Source organism: Grus americana, unplaced genomic scaffold (genome assembly GCF_028858705.1).
Source record: "Grus americana isolate bGruAme1 unplaced genomic scaffold, bGruAme1.mat scaffold_566, whole genome shotgun sequence".
Taxonomy (NCBI): Eukaryota; Metazoa; Chordata; class Aves; order Gruiformes; family Gruidae; genus Grus; species Grus americana.
Window position 1 is genome coordinate 9401 of NW_026561804.1, and position 25142 is coordinate 34542.

General features: G+C 43.6%; 3 protein-coding genes and 1 long non-coding RNA gene across 10 annotated transcripts in view; 3 read left to right on the forward strand and 1 right to left on the reverse strand.

Moving 5' to 3' along the window:
* The window catches only part of LOC129200848 (UDP-glucuronosyltransferase 1A8-like), a 29556-nt gene extending 8687 nt beyond the window's left edge, over positions 1–20869 (forward strand). The window contains exon 2 of the mRNA XM_054812097.1: positions 20131–20869. Coding sequence (XP_054668072.1) covers positions 20131–20202 — 72 coding nt within the window. The 3' untranslated portion in view covers positions 20203–20869. The remainder of the gene's footprint in view (positions 1–20130) is intronic.
* The window catches only part of LOC129200846 (UDP-glucuronosyltransferase 1A1-like), a 32057-nt gene that overhangs the window by 1311 nt on the left and 5604 nt on the right, over positions 1–25142 (forward strand). The window contains exon 1 of one of the 6 annotated variants that reach the window (XM_054812093.1): positions 1971–2851. The exons of 1 other annotated variant lie outside the window; for it this stretch is intronic. In XM_054812093.1, the coding sequence (XP_054668068.1) occupies positions 2015–2851 (837 nt within the window). In that variant the 5' untranslated portion in view covers positions 1971–2014. Of the gene's footprint in view, positions 1–1970; positions 2852–11165; positions 12147–16677; positions 17563–21057; positions 22780–24001; positions 24923–25142 lie in introns of those variants that run through there. 4 more of the 6 variants (XM_054812090.1, XM_054812089.1, XM_054812091.1 and 1 more) reach the window with 4 other exon arrangements.
* On the reverse strand, positions 2691–24103 carry LOC129200849 (uncharacterized). 2 transcript variants are annotated; one of them, XR_008575125.1, is made up of 3 exons: positions 16687–16709; positions 7576–7732; positions 2691–2823 (listed from the first exon to the last, which is right to left on the reverse strand). It is a non-coding gene; the product is annotated as an uncharacterized LOC129200849 (long non-coding RNA). The 2 variants fall into 2 exon arrangements; XR_008575126.1 differs by lacking the exons at positions 2691–2823; positions 7576–7732 and adding exons at positions 13045–13176; positions 23973–24103 and having other exon boundaries at positions 16687–16885.
* On the forward strand, positions 9516–11113 carry LOC129200847 (UDP-glucuronosyltransferase 1A1-like). The gene has a single exon (XM_054812094.1). The coding sequence runs from the start codon at positions 9579–9581 to the stop codon at positions 10515–10517; it is 939 nt and encodes a 312-aa protein (XP_054668069.1). The 5' UTR covers positions 9516–9578; the 3' UTR covers positions 10518–11113.

Consider the following 25142-nt stretch of genomic DNA (forward strand, 5'->3'; position numbering starts at 1 on the left):
TGGAAGTGGCAGAGCAAATCCTCTTACCAGAACAGTCTCTAGTGCCACTCAGTTCACTCTAGCTGGTTATATATGTTTGAATGAAGGAAAAGGAGCAGCAGTTGCTTACAAGGGGTCTTTCAAAAGGACATGGAGTCAGGATCGGGAAAGATTTCTGATCAGATATTCGAGACGTGCATGACTGTCTGTCTTCATCTGTCACTCTAGCTTGAAAGCGTCTTCTTCTAGTGTTCATTTGACAGCCTTTTCCAAGGTTCTGAGCAACTGATCTGTTTCTGTGCATCCCCTTCTCCTGAGCTCTGTGAAAGTTGCCATGTTGTAAACTACTGATATGGGGCCAGTGCAGGTGGTGGAGCCGGCTGCTGTTTTTTGAGGGCAGGTTCTCAATAAGGTCAAAGTTTTCCCACCAGGCTTGACAATAAGCATGCAGAAACTGCACGTGAAAGAAATCTCCACCAGTGATATACAGCCCTGCATGCCCAGGAGGAGCAAATACTATCTCAAAGGCACCTGCCCAGCCACCTACTTACAATCTTTTATGGTGAGAGGCTATCACCAACATTTAAAACCCCAAGAGTTTACAACAGAGAAGGATCTGGACCCACAGAGTTCATGAACTGTTTCAGTTATGAACTAAAGTGACATGGGCCAGGAACTCGTGAGTTCATGAATTGGAAACGTGTTGTTGGTTTACGTTATCTGAGGTACAATGGTGAACTGCTGTTTTGCAACTTAGTTTTACGCCCAGTAGGATAAAAGGTTAGATGGAAGTTACATGTAGAGATGGTGAAGGATTTTCTGTTGGCTACTTATCTTCAAAAAAACACGTATTTGCATCAATGAAAAAAGAATTCATTTTTCTCAGTTGTACCAATTGGTTTTGGTTATTAAAAAAAAAAAAAGGGAAACAACAAACCCCTGGTACTTTAACATTGATTTTTCATATTTATAGAATCACAGAATGGTTTGGGTTGGAAGGGACCTTAAAGCCCATCTTGTTCCAACCCCCTGCCATGGGCGGGGACACCCTCCACTAGCCCAGGTTGCCCAAAGCCCCATCCAACCTGGCCTTGAACACTTCCAGGGAGCCAGGGGCAGCCACAGCTTCTCTGGGCAACCTGCGCCAGGGCCTCACCACCCTCATAGAGAAGAATTTCTTCCTCAACTCTCAGTCTCCCTTCCTGCAGCTTCAGGCCATTCCCCCTTGTCCTGTCACTCCCTGCCCTCGTATACCAGTCCCTCTCCAGCTTTCCTGGAGCCCCTTCAGGGACTGGAAGGGGCTCTAAGGTCTCCCTGGAGCCTTCTCTTCTCCAGGCTGAACAACCCCAACTCTCTCAGCCTGTCTTCATCGTTATCTTTACTACAGGTTATGTTTCACTGTACAACTTGCCTCAGCTTCATTAGAAAAAAAAAGGTATTTATAAAAAATACCATGTTACTACACTCTATGGCAAGTCTGACAGCCTTCAGTGGCACAGAGAACTCCAGCACTAGATGGAAAAGAGTAATTTTGGTGTGTTCTTCATAGACCCAGTACTACCATGTGGGGTAATCCCAGCAGTGTTTCTGTCCATCCACTCTGTGGATGCATTTCTTTCATGGATTCCCATGTACCTTAGAGCATATTGTCAGTAAATGTCTGTAAAGGAGGTTTACGGTAAGAAGTGTCATGTGGTCCTACTATGGGGAGAAGGCTGAGACATTGAGCTGTAGTCTCAGCTTGGGCAAGCAAGGTGTGTCATAGGAGACACACTTTTCTCGTGTTAGCATTAGTGCAAACCTGCTTTTGAAGTACAAACCTCATCTCAACCTTTTATAATCATTAATCACCTTCCATGACTCCATTGCGTGCAAACTTGTGAACAACTGAAATGCCAAGCAAGTCAAAAGGGCACAGGTATCATGACAAAGCATTGCCAAGGGGTGTGTTTGCATAAGTGGAGCACAGCTACAAAAGCTTGCGAACCACCCCGGCCTCTCTGGTGCGTGGGTTCCTGTCTGTCCAACTCGCAACATGCTGGTGGCAGTGCTGCTCCTCTTCTTGTGCTGCCTGAGTCCTGCCGCTGCCGGGAAACTGCTGGTGATCCCAATGGAGGGCAGCCACTGGCTCAGCATGAAAGAAGTGCTGGCGGAACTAAGCAAGAGAGGGCATGAAATAGTTGTTATCTCACCAGAGAGCAAAATTATGATAGATTCCTCAGTGACATATGACTTGAAAACGTATTCCGTACCTTTCAAAAAGGAGGAGATGGAAGAACAAATGCGCTCACTTGGTACAAACTGTTTCAGCAAAGAGCCTTTCCTGACCCGATTTTTTAATACCTGGAATAATTTCAGAAAGAGCTCTGCCATGTTTCAAGCTTCCTGCAGTTCCTTACTGTACAACAAAGAGATGATGAAATACATTGAAGAAAGTAAATTTGATGCCATCTTTACAGATCCTCTGACACCCTGTGGACAGATAATTGCTTTGCACTTTTCTATCCCTACTGTTTTCTTCTTGCGGGGCGTCCCGTGTGCTATAGACACTCACGCTGCTCAGAGCCCGGACCCACCATCCTACGTCCCACGAATGTTCTCAGTCAATACAGATCATATGACGTTTCCTCAGAGAGTGAAGAACTTCCTGATCAGCATTTCAGAGTATTTCACCTGCAGTATGGTCTTTTCATCATTTGAAAGCCTGGCCTCAGAATTTCTCCAAAAGCCGATGACAATTACGCAGCTTTTAAGTCACGGATCCGTTTGGCTGAAGAGACTTGACTTTGTCTTTGACTATCCCATGCCATTGATGCCCAATATGATTTTCATTGGAGGCATAAACTGCGGAGAGAAGAAACCATTATCTCAGGTTAGTGACTGGCTGGGAAAAGTATAACAAGGGAAAAGTTCTGGCAGTTGTACACCTGCACGATCTGGGTGAGGTCTAATAGCGTGTTTGATACGGCCATTTCTTATCTAAAGAAATAATTTTGATTAACACTTTATATACAGCAAATCCACATGAAAAACAGAGTGGTATAGCAGACCAGGAGAACAAGATGCGATTCCTTGGGTCTGCCCAACACAGGGATTTTGTTCGGTGAGAGGATCACATGCTACGTGGTGTTTAATTCCAGCTGAAGTCAGGTACACAAACACCACCTTGCCCAGGAATTCATGCAAAAAGGGTAGGTGAATTATAACAGCTCTTCCAAAAATTCTGTGCCCCACATAAGAGGCAGTAGAGTATTTCTTCAAGATCTGCTTATCCAGTCAGAAAAGCAGCTCACTGGGTTATGTGCAATAGCATCATGTGCTCTTTTCTGTAGCAGCAGTCTTGTGTTTGTGTTGCAGGCTAATATTCTGTGCTGAAGATTTTGGGTTTAAAAACAGCTTCCATCACAAAAACTAGACAGCTGAATTCTCAACTGCATTTTTAGGAGACATCCAGTTTGGATAGGGAAATGTTAATGGGTGGATGCTTGGGCATCTGTGGTCTAAAAAGTACTTGATGAAGGCATGCATGTGGTGTACGTTAGCTTGTTGGTGCTCATGATGAACTTGGTGCTGCATGTGATGTATATTCTTGTTTGCTTCTGCTGTAAGAACAGCCTCATGTGAAGCCAGAGATAAAGTGGAAAAAGGAGAGATAGGAGGACACAGCTCTCCTCAGCAGATGATGAATCTGTAGTTAGTGTCATCCAGCCGTTTCAGCAGTAAATCACAGTGTTTCCTAGAAAGGATAAAGTTTTATCCTTTGTGAACGTTTCCTAAAAATAAACAGATTCTCCTCTATTCTTCCCTTGAACTTTTTTCACTTGCCAGCCTTCCCTGAGTCTTAGGGAATGGATTCCTCCTGCCTATCACCACTCTTACTCTTCCCCCAAATCCAGAGGCCTTTGTGAAGCTTCACAAGAAAATAGATTTGCATTTTACAAGCCTGGCACATCTTCCCCAGAGCCAACCTTAACTGCCCTCAGGCTTTGCTTTTCTCCTCCTGATGCTGCCCATTGAAAGTACTGTTTATTTCTGTTGACCTGCTAGTGTTCATATCTTGTTTTTTCATGAAAATGTCTTTCAGATTGCTTGTCAACCCCTCCCACCCACGGCCACTTTTATCAGGGTAGTGTTTTTCCTATCTGTTCTGTCCATCAGAGCTGCTTAATGGCTCCTCAGGGACAAACCCAGGCAGATCCTCTGGGAAGGCAGCATCCTTCTTGGAGGCGAGGCCATATGACAGCTCCAGGTTAAAATCAGACCTTCCTCTGAAGACAAAGCTCACTCTCATCTTGCTCAGGGACTAAAGATCATAGTCCAGCAGCAATATTTATTGCCGAAGGACTGGTTCTTCAGTCCTGATTTCTTCTTGTCTTCCGACTATGCCTCTGCATCACACAGTTACATCTAATGGCAAAATATAATCCTGAAGGTTGATAAGTTTATCACAAGTACTTGTTAACTGCTCAGACATGGTATCTTACTTTTAGTTTTTCATCTGAAGTAATAATGCCACATCTTACCACTTAAAATCAATTCCTGGCCTGAAACATGAGGGCTGTTACTGGCTACTTCTTTCCAGGCTTTCCTGTATTTAATTAGGTACAAGGGGAACTGAGTGGCTTTTCCTTCCTATTGCTCCTTGAAGAAGAAAATGATTGAGAGAGGCACAGAGAGATAGGTCAGGACGAGAACAAAGCGTTATTATGCGTGACAGCATGGATTTGGTGGTTTTCCTTTGCTGATGCAAGCCTCTGCTGCAATGTTGCTTATTGTAATAAATTTGTACCTGGTGCTGTACCTGGCCCCAGTGCTGAGCTGTATGTAAATCACAGAGCCTCGTCCTTAGGATTTGCATAGATATCACACTGTATAGTGGCATAATTTTGTATTTTTAAACATAAACTCAACAAGAATTTCAGAACAGCCATAAAATGCTTATCAAAAAGAAAGAAGCAAGAAAGCATTTTAACACCTGCTTTCAGCAAGCCCAGTTATTTCCTAGTGCCTGCACTATTAAAAAATCTGGGATTTTGTTTTTGCAAAGTCTGATTTTATTTTCACTCTAACATCAGTCAGCACAGGGAATTGATCAGAAAGGACTCATCCCAAGGAAGCCTCAGATACCAAGCCCAGTTCTGCCCAACCCAAGTTGATTTATCACATTCCTTAAACGATTCATCAGTGCCTTGAATGCTTACTGGTTTTGCTGGAAAAGCCGGATCGTTAAGGGGGAATGTGAGAATCTGGCAGTGGGGCTACGGGTCTACTTAAAATCTCTTAGGTCAAAGCAGATGAACAGACTTTGGCTTTCTAGGAACATGGCTCACGTAAGTAAAAACAGTTACTTAGTTTCTGCGGGAGTTTTGGTTTTCCTATCTCTATTTTGCTTGGCCGACGGTGGAAAGCTGTTGGTGGTGCCAATGGATGGCAGTCACTGGCTCAGCATGCGCTCAGTGCTGGCTGCCCTCAGCCAGAAAGAGCATGAAATTGTCGTTGTCACACCAGAAGTAAACTTGAACGTGAAGGCATCTGAATATTACACTCTCAAAACGTATCCGGTGCCTTTAACGAGGGAAGAACTGGGAGCAAGCATGCATTCATTTGCAAATGATCTTTTCGAGAGAAGACCTTTTCTTCAAAGAATTACTGCGCTTTATGAAAAAGTTCGAGTCATCTCCGGCCTCTACGTCTCCTCTTGTACCAGGTTACTGCACAATAAGGATCTGATGCAATATCTTGAAGGGAGTAAATTTGATGCTGTTCTCACGGATCCTGTTGTACCATGTGGACAAATTCTAGCTCTGCATCTCTCTATCCCATCTGTTTTCTTTTTACGGGGACTCCCCTGCAGTTTTGATTTGCAGGCTACCCAGTGTCCAGACCCCGCTTCCTATGTCCCAAGAACATTTACAGACAACTCAGACCGCATGACATTTATCCAGCGCGTGGAAAACTTAGTTCTGAAATCATCAGAATCCTTTCTTTGCAATTTTGCCTATTTGCCATTTGAACTTCTGGCCTCAGATGTTCTCCACAGACCAGTAACAATGAAGGAGCTCTTAAGCCATGGATCTATTTGGCTTAAAAGAATGGATTTTGTTTTTGAGTATCCCATGCCGGTGATGCCCAACATAGTTTTCATTGGAGGTATAAACTGTGGAAAGAAAAAGCCATTACCTCAGGTCAGTGATTTCCTTGATAAAATATGTTAAGGTTTGAAGGGAAAAGGCTGTTTGCCAATGCTCTGTGTGTATATAATTGTATACATGAGTGTGTGGAATTTATACATGCAGTAAGGAATACTGTAAATACAAAGAAAATAGGTGAGAAACTGAGTTTATTTTCATTCTCTCCCACCCTTGCAAGTACTTTTCTATAGCATTAGCAGGATCTAGTGGTTTTGCTTACACAATTGTTTTCTTTGGGCTATGTGGAAGTAGTTCATCACTGCACTCTTGCTAAAGAGGCACACATCCACTAGTGAGGGTGATCCCCCATCTTAGCAGGCAAGTGTGCTGCTTATGTTTGCCAGATGGGTATTATTACCTCAAACTATTTGTTTTACTGTCACAATTTATTTTTAAAAACAATTAATCTTTTCAGTTAATAGAACCATCCTTTCATAATTTAGAAATAAAGGCCTCGGTTGGCAGGTAATGTTCTGGTTGCTTTGTCAGTCTGGGCTTATCCTTTCACCGCATGGATGTTCTGCAAAACTGTTAGAGGTTTTGGTAGCTGCTAGCCAGCACTGAGCCATCTGCAACAGGTTACGCTGCTTTCTGAAAAGTTTCCCTACAAAGGGTGTACCTAGAGATGCAGTAGTTTGCTAAATGTGCTTAAAAAAATTCTGGTACATACTATCAACCTCCATAGTAAATAACTGTATGGGCAAAATTACTTCTGTGCAATGATTTTCATAATTAGGGCTGATTGTCTGCAAGTCCTGTCTATGCATTAGCATTGTTTGCTTTCATGGCCCTGGGGCATGCTCTTCCCAGACTGATACAGAAAGGTATTTCTGAGTTGCTAATCCAGTTTTAAATATATCTGGCAAAAAAACCATGCCCTTGTTCTTCCTCCTTCCAGCCTCTACTTCCTCTTTCCAAAAAGAGGCCTTTCAGGGAAATGTACTTTGATAGCTAATTTTCCATTTTCATTACAGTGTCAAGATATAAAACTGATAAACCAGGCCATTTCCCATGTGAAGCATTAATATTTTCCTAACCTTTTACAAATAGAAAATTATCTGGACTGGCAGGAGGGGAGGAATTTTGTTACACTGAAAATTCTTGTTGGGAAAACCAATGATGTGTTAATTGGCACTTTTGAGCAGACCACTTGATGAACGATCCCTCATTTCCTTAAATCCTAGTGTTCCTCCAATACAAAGAGGTGGGTGTTTCCCAGTCTAGCTACTGCTGTGATTACAGCCTGCCAAATTGGCTGACCTTTAACACCTCTTATTCCATCTTTGCCATACCCACGATTATACATTTACCACACAGCAAATAAGTCTAAAGATCATCTGGAGAACCATAGCACAGATTGCTTAAAAGCTTGGAGCTGGGGATATTCTTTCTGGGCAGCACTCACCAGATTTCTGCAGAAAAATGGCCCCAGTGCTTAGTGCTCATCCACAAGTCACGACAATGCTGGTTCTGCTTCTGTCCATGCTCAGTTTGGCTGCTGGTGGGAAGCTGCTGGTAGACAGGAGTCAGGCAGAAGGGGCATGAAATAGTTGTCCTCGCACCTGAAAAACATACATATAAAACCATCAGAGATTTTTATTATGAAAAGGTATCCAATATCTTTCACAAAGGAAGAGGTAGATGGAAGTATCCAGTCTTTGTCACGGGATGTATTTGAAGAAGGATCTTGTCTGGAAAGATTTCTTAAAATATACCAGAGACTGAAAAGCATCTCTACTGTTTCTCTTTCTATCTGTGCACGCTTACTCTACAACAACGAGCTTGTCAGGTATCTTGAGGAGTGTAAGTATGATGCTGTCTCTACAGATCCTCTAATAACCTGTGGGCAAATATTGGCTGAGCATCTTTCAGTTCCTTACCTGTATTTTTTTTTTGTTTGCGGGTAATGCCATGTGGTTTAGATTTTGAAGCCACTCAGTGTCCCAATCCCCCTTTTATGTCCCATGGGTATTTACAGGGTGTGCAGACCGCATGAACTTTCTCCAGCACGTAAAGAACCTAATCCTTGACATCCCAAGCTCTAGGGTCTTCTAGTGAAGGTCTGTGATGGGATGTTGTAACCACCAGCCAAAGGGATTATCGGAATTTGTGGACAGTAGGACAAAGTGCTGGATTTGTCTTATAAGTGAGTCTCATGGGATGGCCCAGAAAACCTTAAAAGCTCTTTCCAAGCTCAAAACTCAAGTCCCACTGAATGGAGCAGGTCTGCTTTGACACATCTAGCACAGCATGACTAGCACTGAGGGCATGGATGCAGCCTTGGGGATTATGCTAGCCTCTCAGATGTGGCATGTGCTTTTGATGCCTCAGACACAGAAGATAGCAATGGACGCAGTTCTTACTGATGAGCCTCCTCTGCTGCTCTGTGGGAGAGCCTGGAGAGCTGTACTATTGTCTTTGGTGCCCTGGCTTTCTCTTCAGTCATATTACTTAGGACTTGTGCACCACAGGGTCACCAAGCCCGTGTGGCAATTCCACATGGTGGACATGGCTGCCGCATCTCACAGACATCCTCACGCATACTGTAATTTGCCACCTGAGCATTCATGCAACTCCACTGCTGCTGGACACCATGCAAGATTTGCCAGAGGCCCTGAATTGTTTCATGGAAAGTCCCCCTCAAAGAATGTTCATACACCTCTGCTCTACCTTCCCAGCTCACAAAGCCAACCCCTCCATCCCTGGGGCAGGTCTCAGATGCTAGAAGTACCACTTCGTGTGGGTGATCTGTCTTGCAGACAAACCTAGTATCATGCATCAATCTCCATCTGTCTTCTCACTCCAGAAATCATCTTAAACAGCTCTTCCACACCTGCTATGGGGCCACAGGCCTCCTAGAGATGAGTCTTCAAAGAGAGAGAGATATGGGACAGGTAATGCTAGGTTAGTTTGGCAGTGCTAGGTTAACAGTTGGACTTGATGATCTTAAAGGTCTTTTCCAACCTAAACAATTCTATGATTCTATAGGTCTTGCCCAGGGGGAAGGGAGCACCCTCTGCTAGGTTGAATAGTGACACGGATGCGACATATCTCCTGCAAGTGCAAAAAGATCAGCTGGGGAAAGCTCTCAGAAGCTCTCAGCAGTCCCATCCAGAGCCACCCCTGCTCCTTCCTGGGACATTCTTTACTGTTCCTCTAATAGAAACAGATGGCGGTTATCGAGTGCATTGACCACAGACTACCAGCTGGTGGACTTGGCTGGAATGAAATGCTTATTATGCAGCCTTTTATCAACTCAGTGATTATACGTTTACCACAAAGCAAATACCTTGAAGGATCAAAAGTTACGTTGTAGCACAGATTGCTTAAAAGCATGGAGCTGGTGCTGTAGCTTCAGTGCCACCAGCGGTTTTCGTTCTGGGCAGCACTCACCAGATTTCTGCAGACATGGCCGCGGTGCTTAGCGCTCATCCGCAAGTCACGGCGACGCTGGTTCTGCTCCTGTCCGTGCTCGGTTTGGCTGCTGGTGGGAAGCTGCTGGTGGTGCCGGTGGACGGGAGTCATTGGCTCAGCATGCGGGAAGTGTTGGACGGTCTCAAGCAGAAGGGGCATGAAGTAGTCGTCGTTGCACCTGAAATCAGTTTGTACATAAAGCCAACAAAGAATTTTGTTATGAAAATGTACCCGGTCCCTTTCACACAGGAAGAGATGGATGGAAATTTCCAGGCATTTTTACGAGATGTACTTGAAGAAGGATCTTTTCTGGAAAGATTTCTTAAAGTATACAAGGGTATGAAAACTCTCTCTGATTTGGCAATCCTCAGCTGTACACAATTGCTGTACAACAAAGAGCTTGTCAGATATCTTGAGGAGAGCAAGTTTGATGCTGTCTTTACAGACCCTGTACTACCCTGTGGACAGATACTGGCTGAGCATCTTTCACTCCCTTCCGTGTTTTTTTTACGAGGAATACCATGTGGTTTAGAATTTGAAGCCACCCAGTGTCCCAATCCCCCTTCTTATGTCCCCAGGGTATTCACAGAGCATACAGACCGCATGAACTTTTTCCAGCGGGCAAAGAACCTGATCTTTGATGTCCAAAATTATTTTCTCTGTGATTTTTTCTTTCAACCATATGCAAAACTGGCTTCTGAGTTCCTCCAGCGGGACGTGACTGTGCTGGATCTCTTACGCCAGGGTTCCGTTTGGCTCGTGAGGTTAGATTTTGTGTTAGATTATCCAAGACCTTTGATGCCCAACATCATTGCAATTGGAGGAGTAAACTGTGCTCACAAGAAGCTACCTCAGGTAGGTCATGCTCTGTTTTTAATTCTTGCTCTGATAAAATTCTGTGTTAACAAGGGTGGAATTTTGTGTTGCAGATAGGAATCAAGTTCCCATTTAGGGTGAGTTAGGCAAATACTTGTGAAAGAAATAATTTTTCTCCCACTTTCTTCATCACTTTCCATTTTCTGTGTAGGCAGCTATACATTCTCACTGGTGAAGTATGCTCAGTTGATGCCTTTTTCATTGCACAGATTCAAAGCCATTTTGTGTAAAGTTGAGTAACTTGGTGCTCTCTTTCTCCCTTAGTGAGCGATGGAAGAGCAGCAGACAAGTCTGAGGGGTTGTCAAAGCCTTGCAGTTAGGTATAATCCATACAGCTTTGCAAACTGTTGTAGTAGGGTCTGGTATTTACAGAGAAACACGTGTCAGGCTTCTGTCCTGGGACACCCTTGCTGCTTTACCACTTCTTTCTTTGTCAATTAATTTGTCTGCTCCATCACACGGGTATTTCCAAAGCTGGAATCAGCGGGAATGTCTCAGGTTGTAGACTCTCAGGCTAAGAAGCACTATCTCTGTTTACAGGCAGGCCTCAGAGAATTTTTGCCTTGGTGATGGCCATGTGAGATCTGAGAACAAAATCAATCTCGATGAGCCTGAAGGAGGTGTGGTGGCCTGGCAGATCCTGCTCAAAGTCAAAAGAGCTGCCAAAGCTTTTCTGATAGAAACTGATGGGGCTTATCTGGTGCATCCACCACTTTTACCAACTGCCGGTGTAGATCACTGAACTCTAGTGCTTGTTTTCCAGCCTTTTATCAAATCAGTGATTATACGTTTACCACAAAGCATCAAAAGTTATTTTCTGCAGACATGGCCCCGGTGCTTAGCGCTCATCCGCAAGTCACGGCGACGCTGGTTCTGCTCCTGTCCGTGCTCGGTTTGGCTGCTGGTGGGAAGCTGCTGGTGGTGCCGGTGGACGGGAGTCATTGGCTCAGCATGCGGGAAGTGTTGGACGGTCTCAAGCAGAAGGGGCATGAAGTAGTCGTCGTTGCACCTGAAATCAGTTTGTACATAAAGCCAACAAAGAATTTTGTTATGAAAATGTACCCGGTCCCTTTCACACAGGAAGAGATGGATGGAAATTTCCAGGCATTTTTACGAGATGTACTTGAAGAAGGATCTTTTCTGGAAAGATTTCTTAAAGTATACAAGGGTATGAAAACTCTCTCTGATTTGGCAATCCTCAGCTGTACACAATTGCTGTACAACAAAGAGCTTGTCAGATATCTTGAGGAGAGCAAGTTTGATGCTGTCTTTACAGACCCTGTACTACCCTGTGGACAGATACTGGCTGAGCATCTTTCACTCCCTTCCGTGTTTTTTTTACGAGGAATACCATGTGGTTTAGAATTTGAAGCCACCCAGTGTCCCAATCCCCCTTCTTATGTCCCCAGGGTATTCACAGAGCATACAGACCGCATGAACTTTTTCCAGCGGGCAAAGAACCTGATCTTTGATGTCCAAAATTATTTTCTCTGTGATTTTTTCTTTCAACCATATGCAAAACTGGCTTCTGAGTTCCTCCAGCGGGACGTGACTGTGCTGGATCTCTTACGCCAGGGTTCCGTTTGGCTCGTGAGGTTAGATTTTGTGTTAGATTATCCAAGACCTTTGATGCCCAACATCATTGCAATTGGAGGAGTAAACTGTGCTCACAAGAAGCTACCTCAGGTAGGTCATGCTCTGTTTTTAATTCTTGCTCTGATAAAATTCTGTGTTAACAAGGGTGGAATTTTGTGTTGCAGATAGGAATCAAGTTCCCATTTAGGGTGAGTTAGGCAAATACTTGTGAAAGAAATAATTTTTCTCCCACTTTCTTCATCACTTTCCATTTTCTGTGTAGGCAGCTATACATTCTCACTGGTGAAGTATGCTCAGTTGATGCCTTTTTCATTGCACAGATTCAAAGCCATTTTGTGTAAAGTTGAGTAACTTGGTGCTCTCTTTCTCCCTTAGTGAGCGATGGAAGAGCAGCAGACAAGTCTGAGGGGTTGTCAAAGCCTTGCAGTTAGGTATAATCCATACAGCTTTGCAAACTGTTGTAGTAGGGTCTGGTATTTACAGAGAAACACGTGTCAGGCTTCTGTCCTGGGACACCCTTGCTGCTTTACCACTTCTTTCTTTGTCAATTAATTTGTCTGCTCCATCACACGGGTATTTCCAAAGCTGGAATCAGCGGGAATGTCTCAGGTTGTAGACTCTCAGGCTAAGAAGCACTATCTCTGTTTACAGGCAGGCCTCAGAGAATTTTTGCCTTGGTGATGGCCATGTGAGATCTGAGAACAAAATCAATCTCGATGAGCCTGAAGGAGGTGTGGTGGCCTGGCAGATCCTGCTCAAAGTCAAAAGAGCTGCCAAAGCTTTTCTGATAGAAACTGATGGGGCTTATCTGGTGCATCCACCACTTTTACCAACTGCCGGTGTAGATCACTGAACTCTAGTGCTTGTTTTCCAGCCTTTTATCAAATCAGTGATTATACGTTTACCACAAAGCATCAAAAGTTATTTTCTGCAGACATGGCCCCGGTGCTTAGCGCTCATCCGCAAGTCACGGCGACGCTGGTTCTGCTCCTGTCCGTGCTCGGTTTGGCTGCTGGTGGGAAGCTGCTGGTGGTGCCGGTGGACGGGAGTCATTGGCTCAGCATGCGGGAAGTGTTGGACGGTCTCAAGCAGAAGGGGCATGAAGTAGTCGTCGTTGCACCTGAAATCAGTTTGTACATAAAGCCAACAAAGAATTTTGTTATGAAAATGTACCCGGTCCCTTTCACACAGGAAGAGATGGATGGAAATTTCCAGGCATTTTTACGAGATGTACTTGAAGAAGGATCTTTTCTGGAAAGATTTCTTAAAGTATACAAGGGTATGAAAACTCTCTCTGATTTGGCAATCCTCAGCTGTACACAATTGCTGTACAACAAAGAGCTTGTCAGATATCTTGAGGAGAGCAAGTTTGATGCTGTCTTTACAGACCCTGTACTACCCTGTGGACAGATACTGGCTGAGCATCTTTCACTCCCTTCCGTGTTTTTTTTACGAGGAATACCATGTGGTTTAGAATTTGAAGCCACCCAGTGTCCCAATCCCCCTTCTTATGTCCCCAGGGTATTCACAGAGCATACAGACCGCATGAGCTCTTCTCTTCTGTCTGAGTTTCCTTTTCAACCATACACAAAACTGACTTCTAAGTTACTCCAGTGGGATGTAGTTGTGTTAGATCTCTTACACAATGCCTCCATTTGGCTTCTGCAATTAGTGTTCCATTGTCAGAGACGATTGATGCCCAACATGCTCATCATTGGAGGAGTAAACTGCGCTCACAGGTGGGTCATGCCTGATTTTTGTTCTCATAAGCTCCTGTGTTCGCTGGAGAACTCTGTAGCACAGATTTTGTTAGAAAGGTCTCTTTAACTGAGGGATAGTAAACTGCTTCAGACTGCTTTTCCTTTGCCAAGAGGTGCCAGTACTAATTTCAGTGAAGAGATCTTGAGTATCACAGCATAAAAACAGGAGTGGTGTTTTGAATGGGCTTGGCTCTGCTGAAGTCCACATAGATTTGTGGAGGGTCTGACTGAATGGGATTGCTTTGCTCAGAAACCTCCCCCAAGCACCTCCTGCCACCAACTGATGAATTCAACTTCTTTGCTAGAGCTAGGAGAAAGAAAAGATGGTGGGAAGGGCATAATACGTTTTGATATCCATGAGAGCACTGACTATAGTCACCTATGAAACTCCAACTATGCTCTTTCCCATTTGTCTTTACTTAAAGGATGACTCTGTGCTTGTGGGCCTTCTCTCACTATCTGCTGCTAGGAGAACCACCAAGTTCCTACAGCAGATTCTTCTCTTGACTTGCCGCAGCAGCAAGGGTCCGTGGCAATGTTTGCTTTGTGAACCTTCTCCTCCTCCTCTCACTGATCTCGTGGACACTGCTTCTCATACTGTGTTTCTGCTTTGTCTGAATTGCCCAGAGACATAAGTATAGTTTGTGGGATCTAAGCTGCAAGTTCTGTGCTGGCCTTTAATTCCATTATCGGGTTTTCAACACCTTGACAGAACCTGCTCGGTCTCAGCTATGGCATCCTCATTAACTTTTACAATTAATTTTGCCCTGCTTGAACTGATGAGTGTCTGAGCTTCAGCAAACATCTTCTTTAGAACTAGTAACCTTTTGCTGCCAAGTACCCTCCAGAAAAATCAGTGTTTCTATTGCTTTATGGCAGAAGATTCTTGTTTTTTACTGGTATGGATGAGGTTTTTTTCTCTCAGCCTTGGGTGCCTGCTGCACCTTCTTTCCCAGCATTCCCCCAGGACGGAGAAGCCTGTTCCAAAACCCAGTGGATGGAAGTCGCTGGCCCAGCAGGAGTCAGGTAGTGGAGCTGCTCATCACAAAGAGACATGAAAAGCTTGATCTTCTGCTAGAAAACAATCTTCTCAGGAGAATATCAGCAGGCACCAGTGATCAAAGCATCAGTAACATCTCAGGATGCATGGAGATCTGAAGGTGTAATTTCAGGCCAGTGGTTAAGGCATATTTGATAGTGTCTACTCCAGGGAAGGGTTGACAGCACATGAAGAGCTTTCTTGTTTTATTAGACACCAAATAGTTCATACCGGAGGGGCCCTTGAGAGCATGTGACCAAGCTCTCTGCCCAAAAATGGGGCAAGTTTGCCATTACAGCAGGTTTCTCAGGGCCTTTTTAATAACATCATCTGCAAGAGAGAGAGATTCATTTGAGAAGTTATCCATCTTCTGTTCTGCCTAATGAATCAATCCCTGAAGAATTTTCTCACATTCCTCAGCCATTTTTTTTTCCTTTTAAGAAGGTTTTCCTATGGTTTGGAATGTCGTAGACAAAAATACCCGACCTTGGTGATTGATGGCACCTTCCAAACTAGAGTGCTTGATTTGCAGATGGATATAGTCACAGGTTAGCAGGGTATCTCATGAATTCTATCAGATTTGGCAATGCACAGCTTTTCAGTCAATCCTCTATTTGGCCAAAGAAATGTTACCTTGTTTTGCATATCCTAGGCCAGTAATGCTCCTCAGCGGAAGCATCAACATTGCTACATCGCTGTAATACAAATGCTCTTAACTTCTTGACAGCAAGAACTGACAAGAGCTTATCTGTGCGTCCCTCAGCACAATTTGGTTGAGAAGGTGCCACTTTTTTCCCTAATCTCAAATTACTGCAGGACTGATTCTCCCCAAGGCCCCTTGCTCCGCACCAGGAGCTGCTTGATGGTGCAGCTAAACGGGAGTCAGTGGTTCTGTGTTCTTGCAGATGACTGCAGGCAGAAGTGGTGTGAAATATCTGACCCTGCATCTGGAAGAACAGGTCTCCTGCTAAACATCAGGGAGAAAAGGAAGGAGATGGACCCAGCACTGGTCCCAAAATAAGACATTGATGGTCCATTCCCATGTAGGAGGTCCCAGAAGAAAAGTCATTCTAGAAGAAGTCTCAACAGGCGGAGGAGGGAACAGCTCTATCCTCCAACTCTATCAGCTTTCATGCTGGGGGTGGGCAGAGTCATTGTATAACAAAAGAGCACACCTTCTGCACCAGCCTCGAGGGGTTACTCTGAGTCCAGCTCTTCAGGCTGTCACACATCTCATGGGGGAACTTCATCAAAATCCTCATTCATTTGAGCCTTTATAAGAACTTGTAGTACTTCCCTGATGCTTGACATATCATTTTTGTCGCACTTCCATCTCCATCAGTCTTCTCGCTCCAGAAATCATCTTAAACAGTTCTCCACACCTGCTACGGGGCCACAGGCCTCCTAGAGATGAGTCTTCAAAGACAGAGAGAGATATGGGACAGGTCTTGGCCAGGGGAGCAGCCTTGGCTAGGCTGAATAGTGACATGGATGTGACACATCTCCTGCACGTGCAAAAGGGTCAGCCAGGGTGAAGCTCTCAGAAGTGCAGTCCCATCCAGAACCATCCCTGCTCCTTCCTGGGACACTCTTTACTGTTCCTCTAATAGAAACAGATGGCGGTTATCCACCACACACCACTAGGCCTGTGGAATTAGCTGAACTTAGTACTTGCTAAGTAGCCTTTTATGAACTCAGTGATTATATATTTACTACAAAGCAAATACCTTGAAGGATCAAAAGTTATGTTGTAGCACAGATTGCTTAAAAGCACGGAGCTGGTGCTGTAGCTTCAGTGCCACCAGTGGTTTTCGTTCTGGGCAGCACTCACCAGATTTCTGCAGACATGGCCCCAGTGCTTAGCGCTCATCTGCAAGTCACGGCGACGCTGGTTCTGCTCCTGTCCGTGCTCGGTTTGGCTGCTGGTGGGAAGCTGCTGGTGGTGCCGGTGGACGGGAGTCATTGGCTCAGCATGCGGGAAGTGTTGGACGGTCTCAAGCAGAAGGGGCATGAAGTAGTCGTCGTTGCACCTGAAATCAGTTTGTACATAAAGCCAACAAAGAATTTTGTTATGAAAATGTACCCGGTCCCTTTCACACAGGAAGAGATGGATCATATTTTCTGGAGAACTAGCCAGGATATACTTCAAGAAGGATCTTTTCTGGAAAGATTTCTTAAAATATATGAAGGAGTGAAAAATACTTCTGCCATGTTCCTGTCTACCTGTACACACTTACTGTACAACAAAGAGCTTGTCAGATATCTTGAGGAGAGCAAGTTTGATGCTGTCTTTACAGACCCTGTACTACCCTGCGGGCAGATACTGGCTGAGCATCTTTCACTCCCTTCCGTGGTTTTTTTGCAGCAAATTCCATGTGGTTTAGAATTTGAAGCCACCCAGTGTCCCAATCCCCCTTCTTATGTCCCCAGGGTATTCACAGACCTTACAGATCGTATGAACTTTTTTCAGCGGGTGAAGAACCTGATCTTTGAAATCCCAAATTATTTTCTCTGTGATGTTGTCTTTCAACCATATGCAAAACTGGCTTCTGAGTTCCTCCAGCGGGACGTGACTGTGCCAGATCTCTTACGTCAGGCTTCCATTTGGCTAATGAAGCTAGACTTTGTTTTACACTACCCGAGACCATTGATGCCCAACATGATTATGGTTAGTGGAGTAAACTGTGCTCACAAGAAGCTAACTCAGGTGAGTCCTACTGTATTTTACTTCTTGTCATTTTTGCAGGCTCTTACATACTCTGAAAATTAATAACACAGGTTGTGTTAGAAAGGTCTCTTTCTGTTAATGATAGTAGAAGGATTTCAAACCCCTTTTGCCTTGCAAAGAGGTGCCAGTACTTGTTTCAGTGAAGGCATCTGAATATCACAGTATAAAGATGGAGAAAGTTGTGTATGGAATTAGGTCTGGGAAACTTCCCATTGTACTTGTGCTTCAGCTCAAAGCCAGCTTTGACATTAGAGCAGGTTGCTCAGTGCCTCTTCACTCAGGGCTGTTGATGTGGTGCAGATTTTCATTTGAGGAGACCTTTGCTCATCCTGTGGTCCAACTTGTCATTGCTGATTTCCTCTACGTTCCTGTCTTTTTTTTTTTCTTTAAAGAAGGATTCTCTATGTTTTGAATTGTCATAGACTCATAAAATAACTTTTGTTTGGAAGGTCACTTGCAGGCCTCTCAGTGAACCTTCTAATCAAAACATGTCTGGTCAGTTCAGGTTGTTCCATTCCATGTCTTGTCAAATTTTCAATATCCCCTCTGACCCTTACAGTGAAAACACTTTAGCATATCAAATTTATTATTGTATCCAATTCAAATTTTCCACGTTGCAACTTGTGACTGTTGCCTCTCGTCCTGTCCCTGTGAATCTGTGAGAAGACCGTGGCTTTGTCTTCTTTATGCCCTCCTGCTAAGGGAGTTGAAGACAGAAATAAGATCTCCTGTTAGCCTTCTCTTCTGAATCCTGAGCAAGCTCATCTTTCTCAGCCTCTTTTTCTACGTCATGGTCCCCAGCTCCTAACCGTCTTCTTGGCTTTTGCTGGACTTCCTCCGGCAAGTCAATGTCTGTCTTGTACTGGAGAGCCCCAAGCTGGGTACATGCTTCAGATGTCTCTCAAGTGCTGAACAGAGAAGGATCACCTCTCTCCATCTGCTGGCTGCACTTTTACTCGTATAGCCCAGGATGCTCTTGCCTCCGTGGCTGCAAGGGCACACTGCTGACTCATCTTCAAGTTTTTGTCCACAAGGACTCCAGGGTCATTTCTGGCAGAGCTGCTGTCTGTCCAGCTGGAGTGCAGCCTGTCCTGTGGCATGGGGTTATCCCATCCCAGCAGCAGAACTTTGCTTCTGCCTTTGCTGACCATGAGGCTCCTCTTGGCCCGTTTCTCCAGCTTGTGGCATTCTTTTTGTGTATCCCAGGCCAGTGATGCTCTTTATTTGAAGTATCAACTGGCATCATAAGAATAAAGTGTAATTTAGCTGACTTTATTCTTATAAAATGAATGTTGGATATATTTCAGATTTTTTAAATGTATATTCAAATACATTTTGTGGTTTGTAAAGTAACATCATAGCTTCTATTTTTAGAAATAACTATTCCTATTAAGTAAGTTTTTCAGATATTGACTTTGCAAAACAGTGAAATAGGGCTTATTTTTCAGAAAAAGCTGAATCTCACGCCGTAAAAATGAAGCATTTTTAAGAGGATTCAAACTTGACACTCTCTAGAAAAACAGAGATGGAATAAACCGTATAGCTAAACCTATGAAAAGAACTATGACAGAGGTCTATAAAATCCTGAAAAGTGTCACGAAGGTGAAAGGGGAACTGACACGCAGTTTCTCCCAATACTTGACCTATGACTAACACTGAAATGAGGCGGCAGCAAGCTTACAGGAAACAAAAGGCAGTATTTTTTCACACCATGCACAAAACAAAATAAACATCCACCTCTCAACACCAGCAGATTTTTTTTTTATAGACAAAACCAGTGTAAAACCATGGCACTCAACTCTGTACTTTAAGCTTTACTTTCTCCTGATAGATATCTCTTTTCACCCTTGCCTTTGGAATGGGCTGAACTTGCTGTTCAGCTTGTGGACTTCAGTCTCTGGACTCATACATGTGTGAAATTGTGTGTTGCTCAAAATCCAGTGACACAACTTTGAAACTTAAGAACATGCCGTTAGCCTTAAGGTGGTTCGGTTTGGGTTTTTACCTCTTTAATGTTGTTTTATAGCATTATAGATTAGTGTTACACAGCTAATACGTGTTTGGCTGAAATGTTAGCAGAACTTAAAGACTACTATATATCAAATATGAGATTTGGGGGCCCGTTATGGGTTATCATAGGCTAACAGCGTGTCTGCAACTCTGGGGTAATACCTGAGTGTATACTGCCACCTTAGGGCATATGTAATGCTGCATCGCCTGGTTACTGCGAGATCTTTTTATCACTGAAATGTGAAAATGTACACATAGGTACTGCACATGAGCATACCTTCTGTCCACCTCCTTTAGGTTTTGGTCTTTTAATATCACCTCACTGTCAGCTAGAAAGCTTGGCTTTAACGGGCTGCAGAATGGGACTGTGTTGATGTCTGAAACTCCTTCCTCTTTAATGCAGTTTCCTTAGATATTACAGTCCTTCTTGCTGGACTGTAGGAATCACTTTTTTAACATGCAACATGGAGAACCTCCTATCAAAATAAACTTTTTAGGACACAGTATTAGCCTTGAAATACGCTTATCTCACCCTAGATGTTTCATGAACCAGATATCCCATCACTCCTACCTGCTCCAGGACAACTTCCAGGCTGCTGCACAGCGTGAAGAAACCATACAGACCTCTCTCCAACCAGGTGTGCTTTGTTGGGGATCTCAAACAGTTTTTCTTCTCCAGCCAGCAATTGTTCTTGTTCAGCTACCATTCCTATATCTTGGTTTGCTTTTGTAAACTTGCAAATTTTTGGCATCCACTTTTTCTCTTTCCATGAAATGTGCCTTAATGGCAGATAAAATCTGCTTGGTCAGGCACTTCTTTTAAGAACAAACTGCAGATATCTGCTTTTCTACGTTTATCTTTAACGTTTTCATGTGCCTTTGCATGTTCTCACTATCTAAGGACACTGCTTTGTTTGTAGGCACCTATTTCATTCACCCATCTATCTACCCATTGAGTATCCATTGCATCAGTTGCTGCAGCTTCAACCCAGGTTCTCAAGAACAATTAGGCACTTAAATCTCATTTAAATCAACGTGATTTGGATATCTAAACAAGTCCTTGGAGTGGGACTGTCTTCCACATCAGATCATGTCAGCCATGCTATTATATGGGCAAACCTTCAAAACCTCAGAGGTAAAAAGCTTTTTCTGTATGTTCAGTCCAAATCTCTCAAACTGCCATTTGTGGCTCCTATTATACTATTTACTGCTACCCAGAAAAGTTTGGCTCTGTCATCACTGTTACTCCCCATCAAGTAGCTGTAGGCTGTGGTCGAGTGTTACAGAGAATAGGACTTCCAAGATGGTTTGGGTTGGGTTTTTTTTTTTTTGCCTTAAAGATCTTATCATAGCACACGCAGAAGCAGCTCAGAAATTCTGATTTTCCCTTCTTCTGGTAAGCACGGGATACAAGTGTGAACTTCTCTTGGCTTATACCACAGCCAAGCTTTATTAAATTCTTTTGAAAAACAGTTATTATTAAGAACTTTCAAAAACCTTTGGCCCATAGCCTCTCACCTATGAACTCTTATGGCCCCTCTTGAGCAAGAACTGCATATTCTGCTGGATCACTGTTTATATAAAAAGGTGTTTGGTTAATATGTTACCCAAACTTTGGTGACACCACTGCTTGGTGTGTCAGCTCCTGCTTGCCATGTGGAATGTCCTGTGTGAACTCCAGGCACCTTTCTGAGCAAAGGTGTAAGAGAGAACGTTGGAGGTTAGGTCTTTCGTGTCAATAGTGCAACATGCTTCTCGTATTAGAAGCTCTCTGGAGAATCATAGAATCATAAAATCATTTACGTTGGAAAAACCTCTACATCAAGTCCAACCATCAACTGAACACCACCATGCCTACTAAACCATGTCCCGAAGTGCCATGTCTACATGTTTTTTGAACACCTCCAGGGACGGAGAAGCTGACTGGCCACGAAAGTTGGGAAGCAGTACTCCTGACTTTAATCTGGCACAGGACAGTCGAGTGCACAATGACTCACTTCAAACAACTCTGATCCAGAAAAATCACTTTACAAACAACTGCTACCTCTGCTAATCAAAGACCCTGCTAATTGTTCTGAATCATTTAAGATAGTGTAAGCACATGGAACTGCTTCTTGCTTTAGATCCCTTGATAGCACTCTTATCAATGCTTTTATCACCATTTAAAGCATGATCTTTGAACTCCAACAACCTGTTTTAGTAAACATTTTGTAGAGATAAAGATTAAAGACCATCAGGTTATAAATGAGGTACAACTATTTTTTGCATTCATATGCTGCTTGAAAAAGTAAGAAGGAACAGTTCATTTCTTTTCCTGCCGACAGTCCCATGACAGTTATGTGGAGGTACCAGATATACGCTGGGCTCGTCCTTTTTCTTTCTTTCTGGAGTTTGGCAGAAGGTGGGAAGCTCTTGGTCGTGCCCCAGGATGGAAGTCACTGGCTGAGCATGCGTGTGGTTCTGGAGAAACTCCGCGAGAGGGGGCACGAAGTTGTTGCGGTGATTCCTGAAGCCACTTTGCTCATGAAAAGCTCACAATCTTTCACCATCAAAACTTACTCTGTGCCTTACACACAGGAGTTTGTGGATAGATACTACCATTCCATTGGTGAAAACTGTTTTGAAAACCCTACCTTTCTAGAAAAATTTACAATTTTACTCAGCAATATATCAGAACTGACCAACGTGTTCTCTTCCACTTGCCGGCATCTCTTATATGATGAAGAACTAATGAAGTACCTCCAGGACAGCAAATTTGATGCCATTATGATGGATCCTGTGTTGCCTTGTGGACCAATTGTTGCTGAATATCTCTCCCTCCCTTCAGTGTACTTCATGCGTGGTCTTCCGTGTACCTTAGACTACAAAGCCACTCAGTGTCCCAGTCCTTATTCTTACGTGCCAAGGATTTTCACATCCAATTCAGATCACATGACATTTACGGAGCGTGTGAAGAACCTCCTGGTTGGGTTTTCAGAGCATTTGGTTTGCTATCTGTTTTATTTAAAATACGAGAACTTAGCTTCTGAGTTTCTTCACAGAGAAGTAACGGTACTGGAACTGTTTAGCAAAGCGTCTGTTTGGCTGATGAGATATGACTTTGTTTTTGAGTATCCGCGCCCAATAATGCCCAATATGGTCTATATTGGAGGCATCAACTGTGAGCAGAAGAACCCATTATCAAAGGTTTGTCCTTGTTTACTTACGTTGAGGGTATTACAGCATTTATTAGAGATTATTTCAGATTTGCTTGTTTAAGTGCTTCCTATAAGAGCGTTTGTGCTTGAGCCAATATGTGATCAAATACCAGGATGGCGTGATTTGGAAGTGGGAATCTCAGGCTCTGATAGATGACCACAAGACCTGCACTGCAAGCTGCTGAAGGGGAGAGCTATGTTGTCTAAGCTGTGTAGCTGCCTAGGTATAGCGTGGCTTGTTGTAAGCATAATACCATAATATTAGACAATCATGGATGCTATATCTAGCTAAATGACAAAATAATTCTACGTCATACGATTTAATATCCCTAACAGTTGTGGAATATTGATAAATTGACTTGACAAAAAATGGAAGTGTGGAACAAACTCTCTGTATATACCCAGGCACTTATAGTGTGCCATGGAGATTGATAATGTGGATGAATACCCCAAAACCAGGCATATGCAATCAAAGATGGTAGAGGGAGCTCTTTTGCCTCTGAATTTGTGTAAGAAGCAGTGTAAGATAGCATATAAGAGGATGATTAGGAAAAAGAAGCCTCAGGATTCTACCTGTCTACTCTCCCTCCCTAGCTTGTTTCGATTTCCTTAAAGGGCTGTGTAAATACTGCATTTATTTTATTTTTTAGACCATAGTGGTGTTGCAAACAGCAGAAGTTATTGCTAAGCTTGCGTCACATTTACTACTGTAGGCTCGGGGCTTTCACTTTGACAACAGCTACAATATAGAGACAAATCTAAAGATAAACCTTATCAACCCACTGTATATCAAATCTCTGTCAATCATTGCTTCTTGTTTAGACTCTGAGAGCACAGGGTAATCCAAAGGTCAGACTTTTGTTGTGAGTTTTGTGTCCAGTCAGCTGAGCAAACTCAAGGCAGGGAGTTCATCATTAACTGGGTGTTAATGAGATAGCGATTGCTTGGGCAGGTGTTACCTCCCATTCATGACTCTGTCAGTGCCACACACTGCCAATCGCTCGACGCTTTTCCCTCAAGCATTTGCATCCTCTAATGTTAATTCAAACATTCAGCTTTATCCTTACCAGTCGCTTAAAGCCTTCGCTGTGCATAGGTGATAAACACAACCTTTACCCACAGTTAAAAATTACCCTTATTTCTGCCCACAAACATACAGTCCGTTAAAAATTAAACGCTTACCTTAGTTAAGATTAAACTGCAAAGTATCCCACGATTCACTCCTCATCCCCTGCAGTAGTTTTGCAGCTGTTTAAAACTTTGCTGCCAGCACAAGGAAAATGGCTTCTTCAAATCTAGGATTTCATTCTCTTGCCTCCTGGGTTGCATTTTTCTTGCTCCTGTGGACCTTTTCTGAAGGTGGAAAGCTTTTGGTTGTACCTATCGATGGCAGCCACTGGCTCAGCATGCGCCTGGTTGTGGAGCGGCTCAGGCAGAGAGGACATGAAATCGTGGTGGTTGCGCCGGAGATAAATTTGCGGATAGACTCATCGGTGCATTATACCATGAAAACGTACTCTGTGCCTTACACCAAGGAGTATGTGGAGGCAGAATTTAAAAAAACGGGCTATAGGAGTTTCACGCCTCAACGCTTCTTGGAAAAATTCTCCAAAATGGCAAATATTACAACCATGTTCTTAGATTCCTGCAAACGTCTTCTGTCTAACAAAGAGCTGATCGAATACCTTGAAGAAAGCAATTTTGAGGCTGTCTTTATGGATCCTTTTTTTCCATGTGGACAGATAGTGGCCGAACATCTCTCCCTTCCTTCTGTGTACTTTGTACGGGGATTGCCGTGCAGCCTAGACTTCCACGCTACCCTCTGCCCAAATCCTCCTTCTTACATTCCTAGGTTCTTCACTCGCTACACGGACCGCATGACGTTCCTCCAGCGTGTGGGCAATTTCATAGCTAGCCTGAGCAGTTCCCTGGCTTGCAGCTTTCTTTATTCACCGTATGATCGTTTGATCAAAGAATTCCTCCAACGAGAGGCAACAGTGCTCGAGCTGTTCAGCCACGCGTCTATTTGGCTCATGAAATATGACTTTGTGTTTGAGTACCCCAGGCCTTTAATGCCTAATATGGTCTTAACTGGAGGCATAAGCTGCACTCAAGAAAAAGCATTATCACAGGTTAGTTACCTTTTTTTTCCCCTCCTAGTTCAGCTATGGCTGCACTGTTTGCTCTCACCATGAGATGGAGTTCTCAGCAGTAACAAATAACAACAGAAGAAAGAGCGAGGTGGAAGCGGCTAAGAAAGCACTTTGCACCTCTGCATCTGTTGTACAATGAGGAGTAAGTTATTTTGTGGGAGACCTCCAGATTTCCCAGACAAACATGCACGAAAAGCTG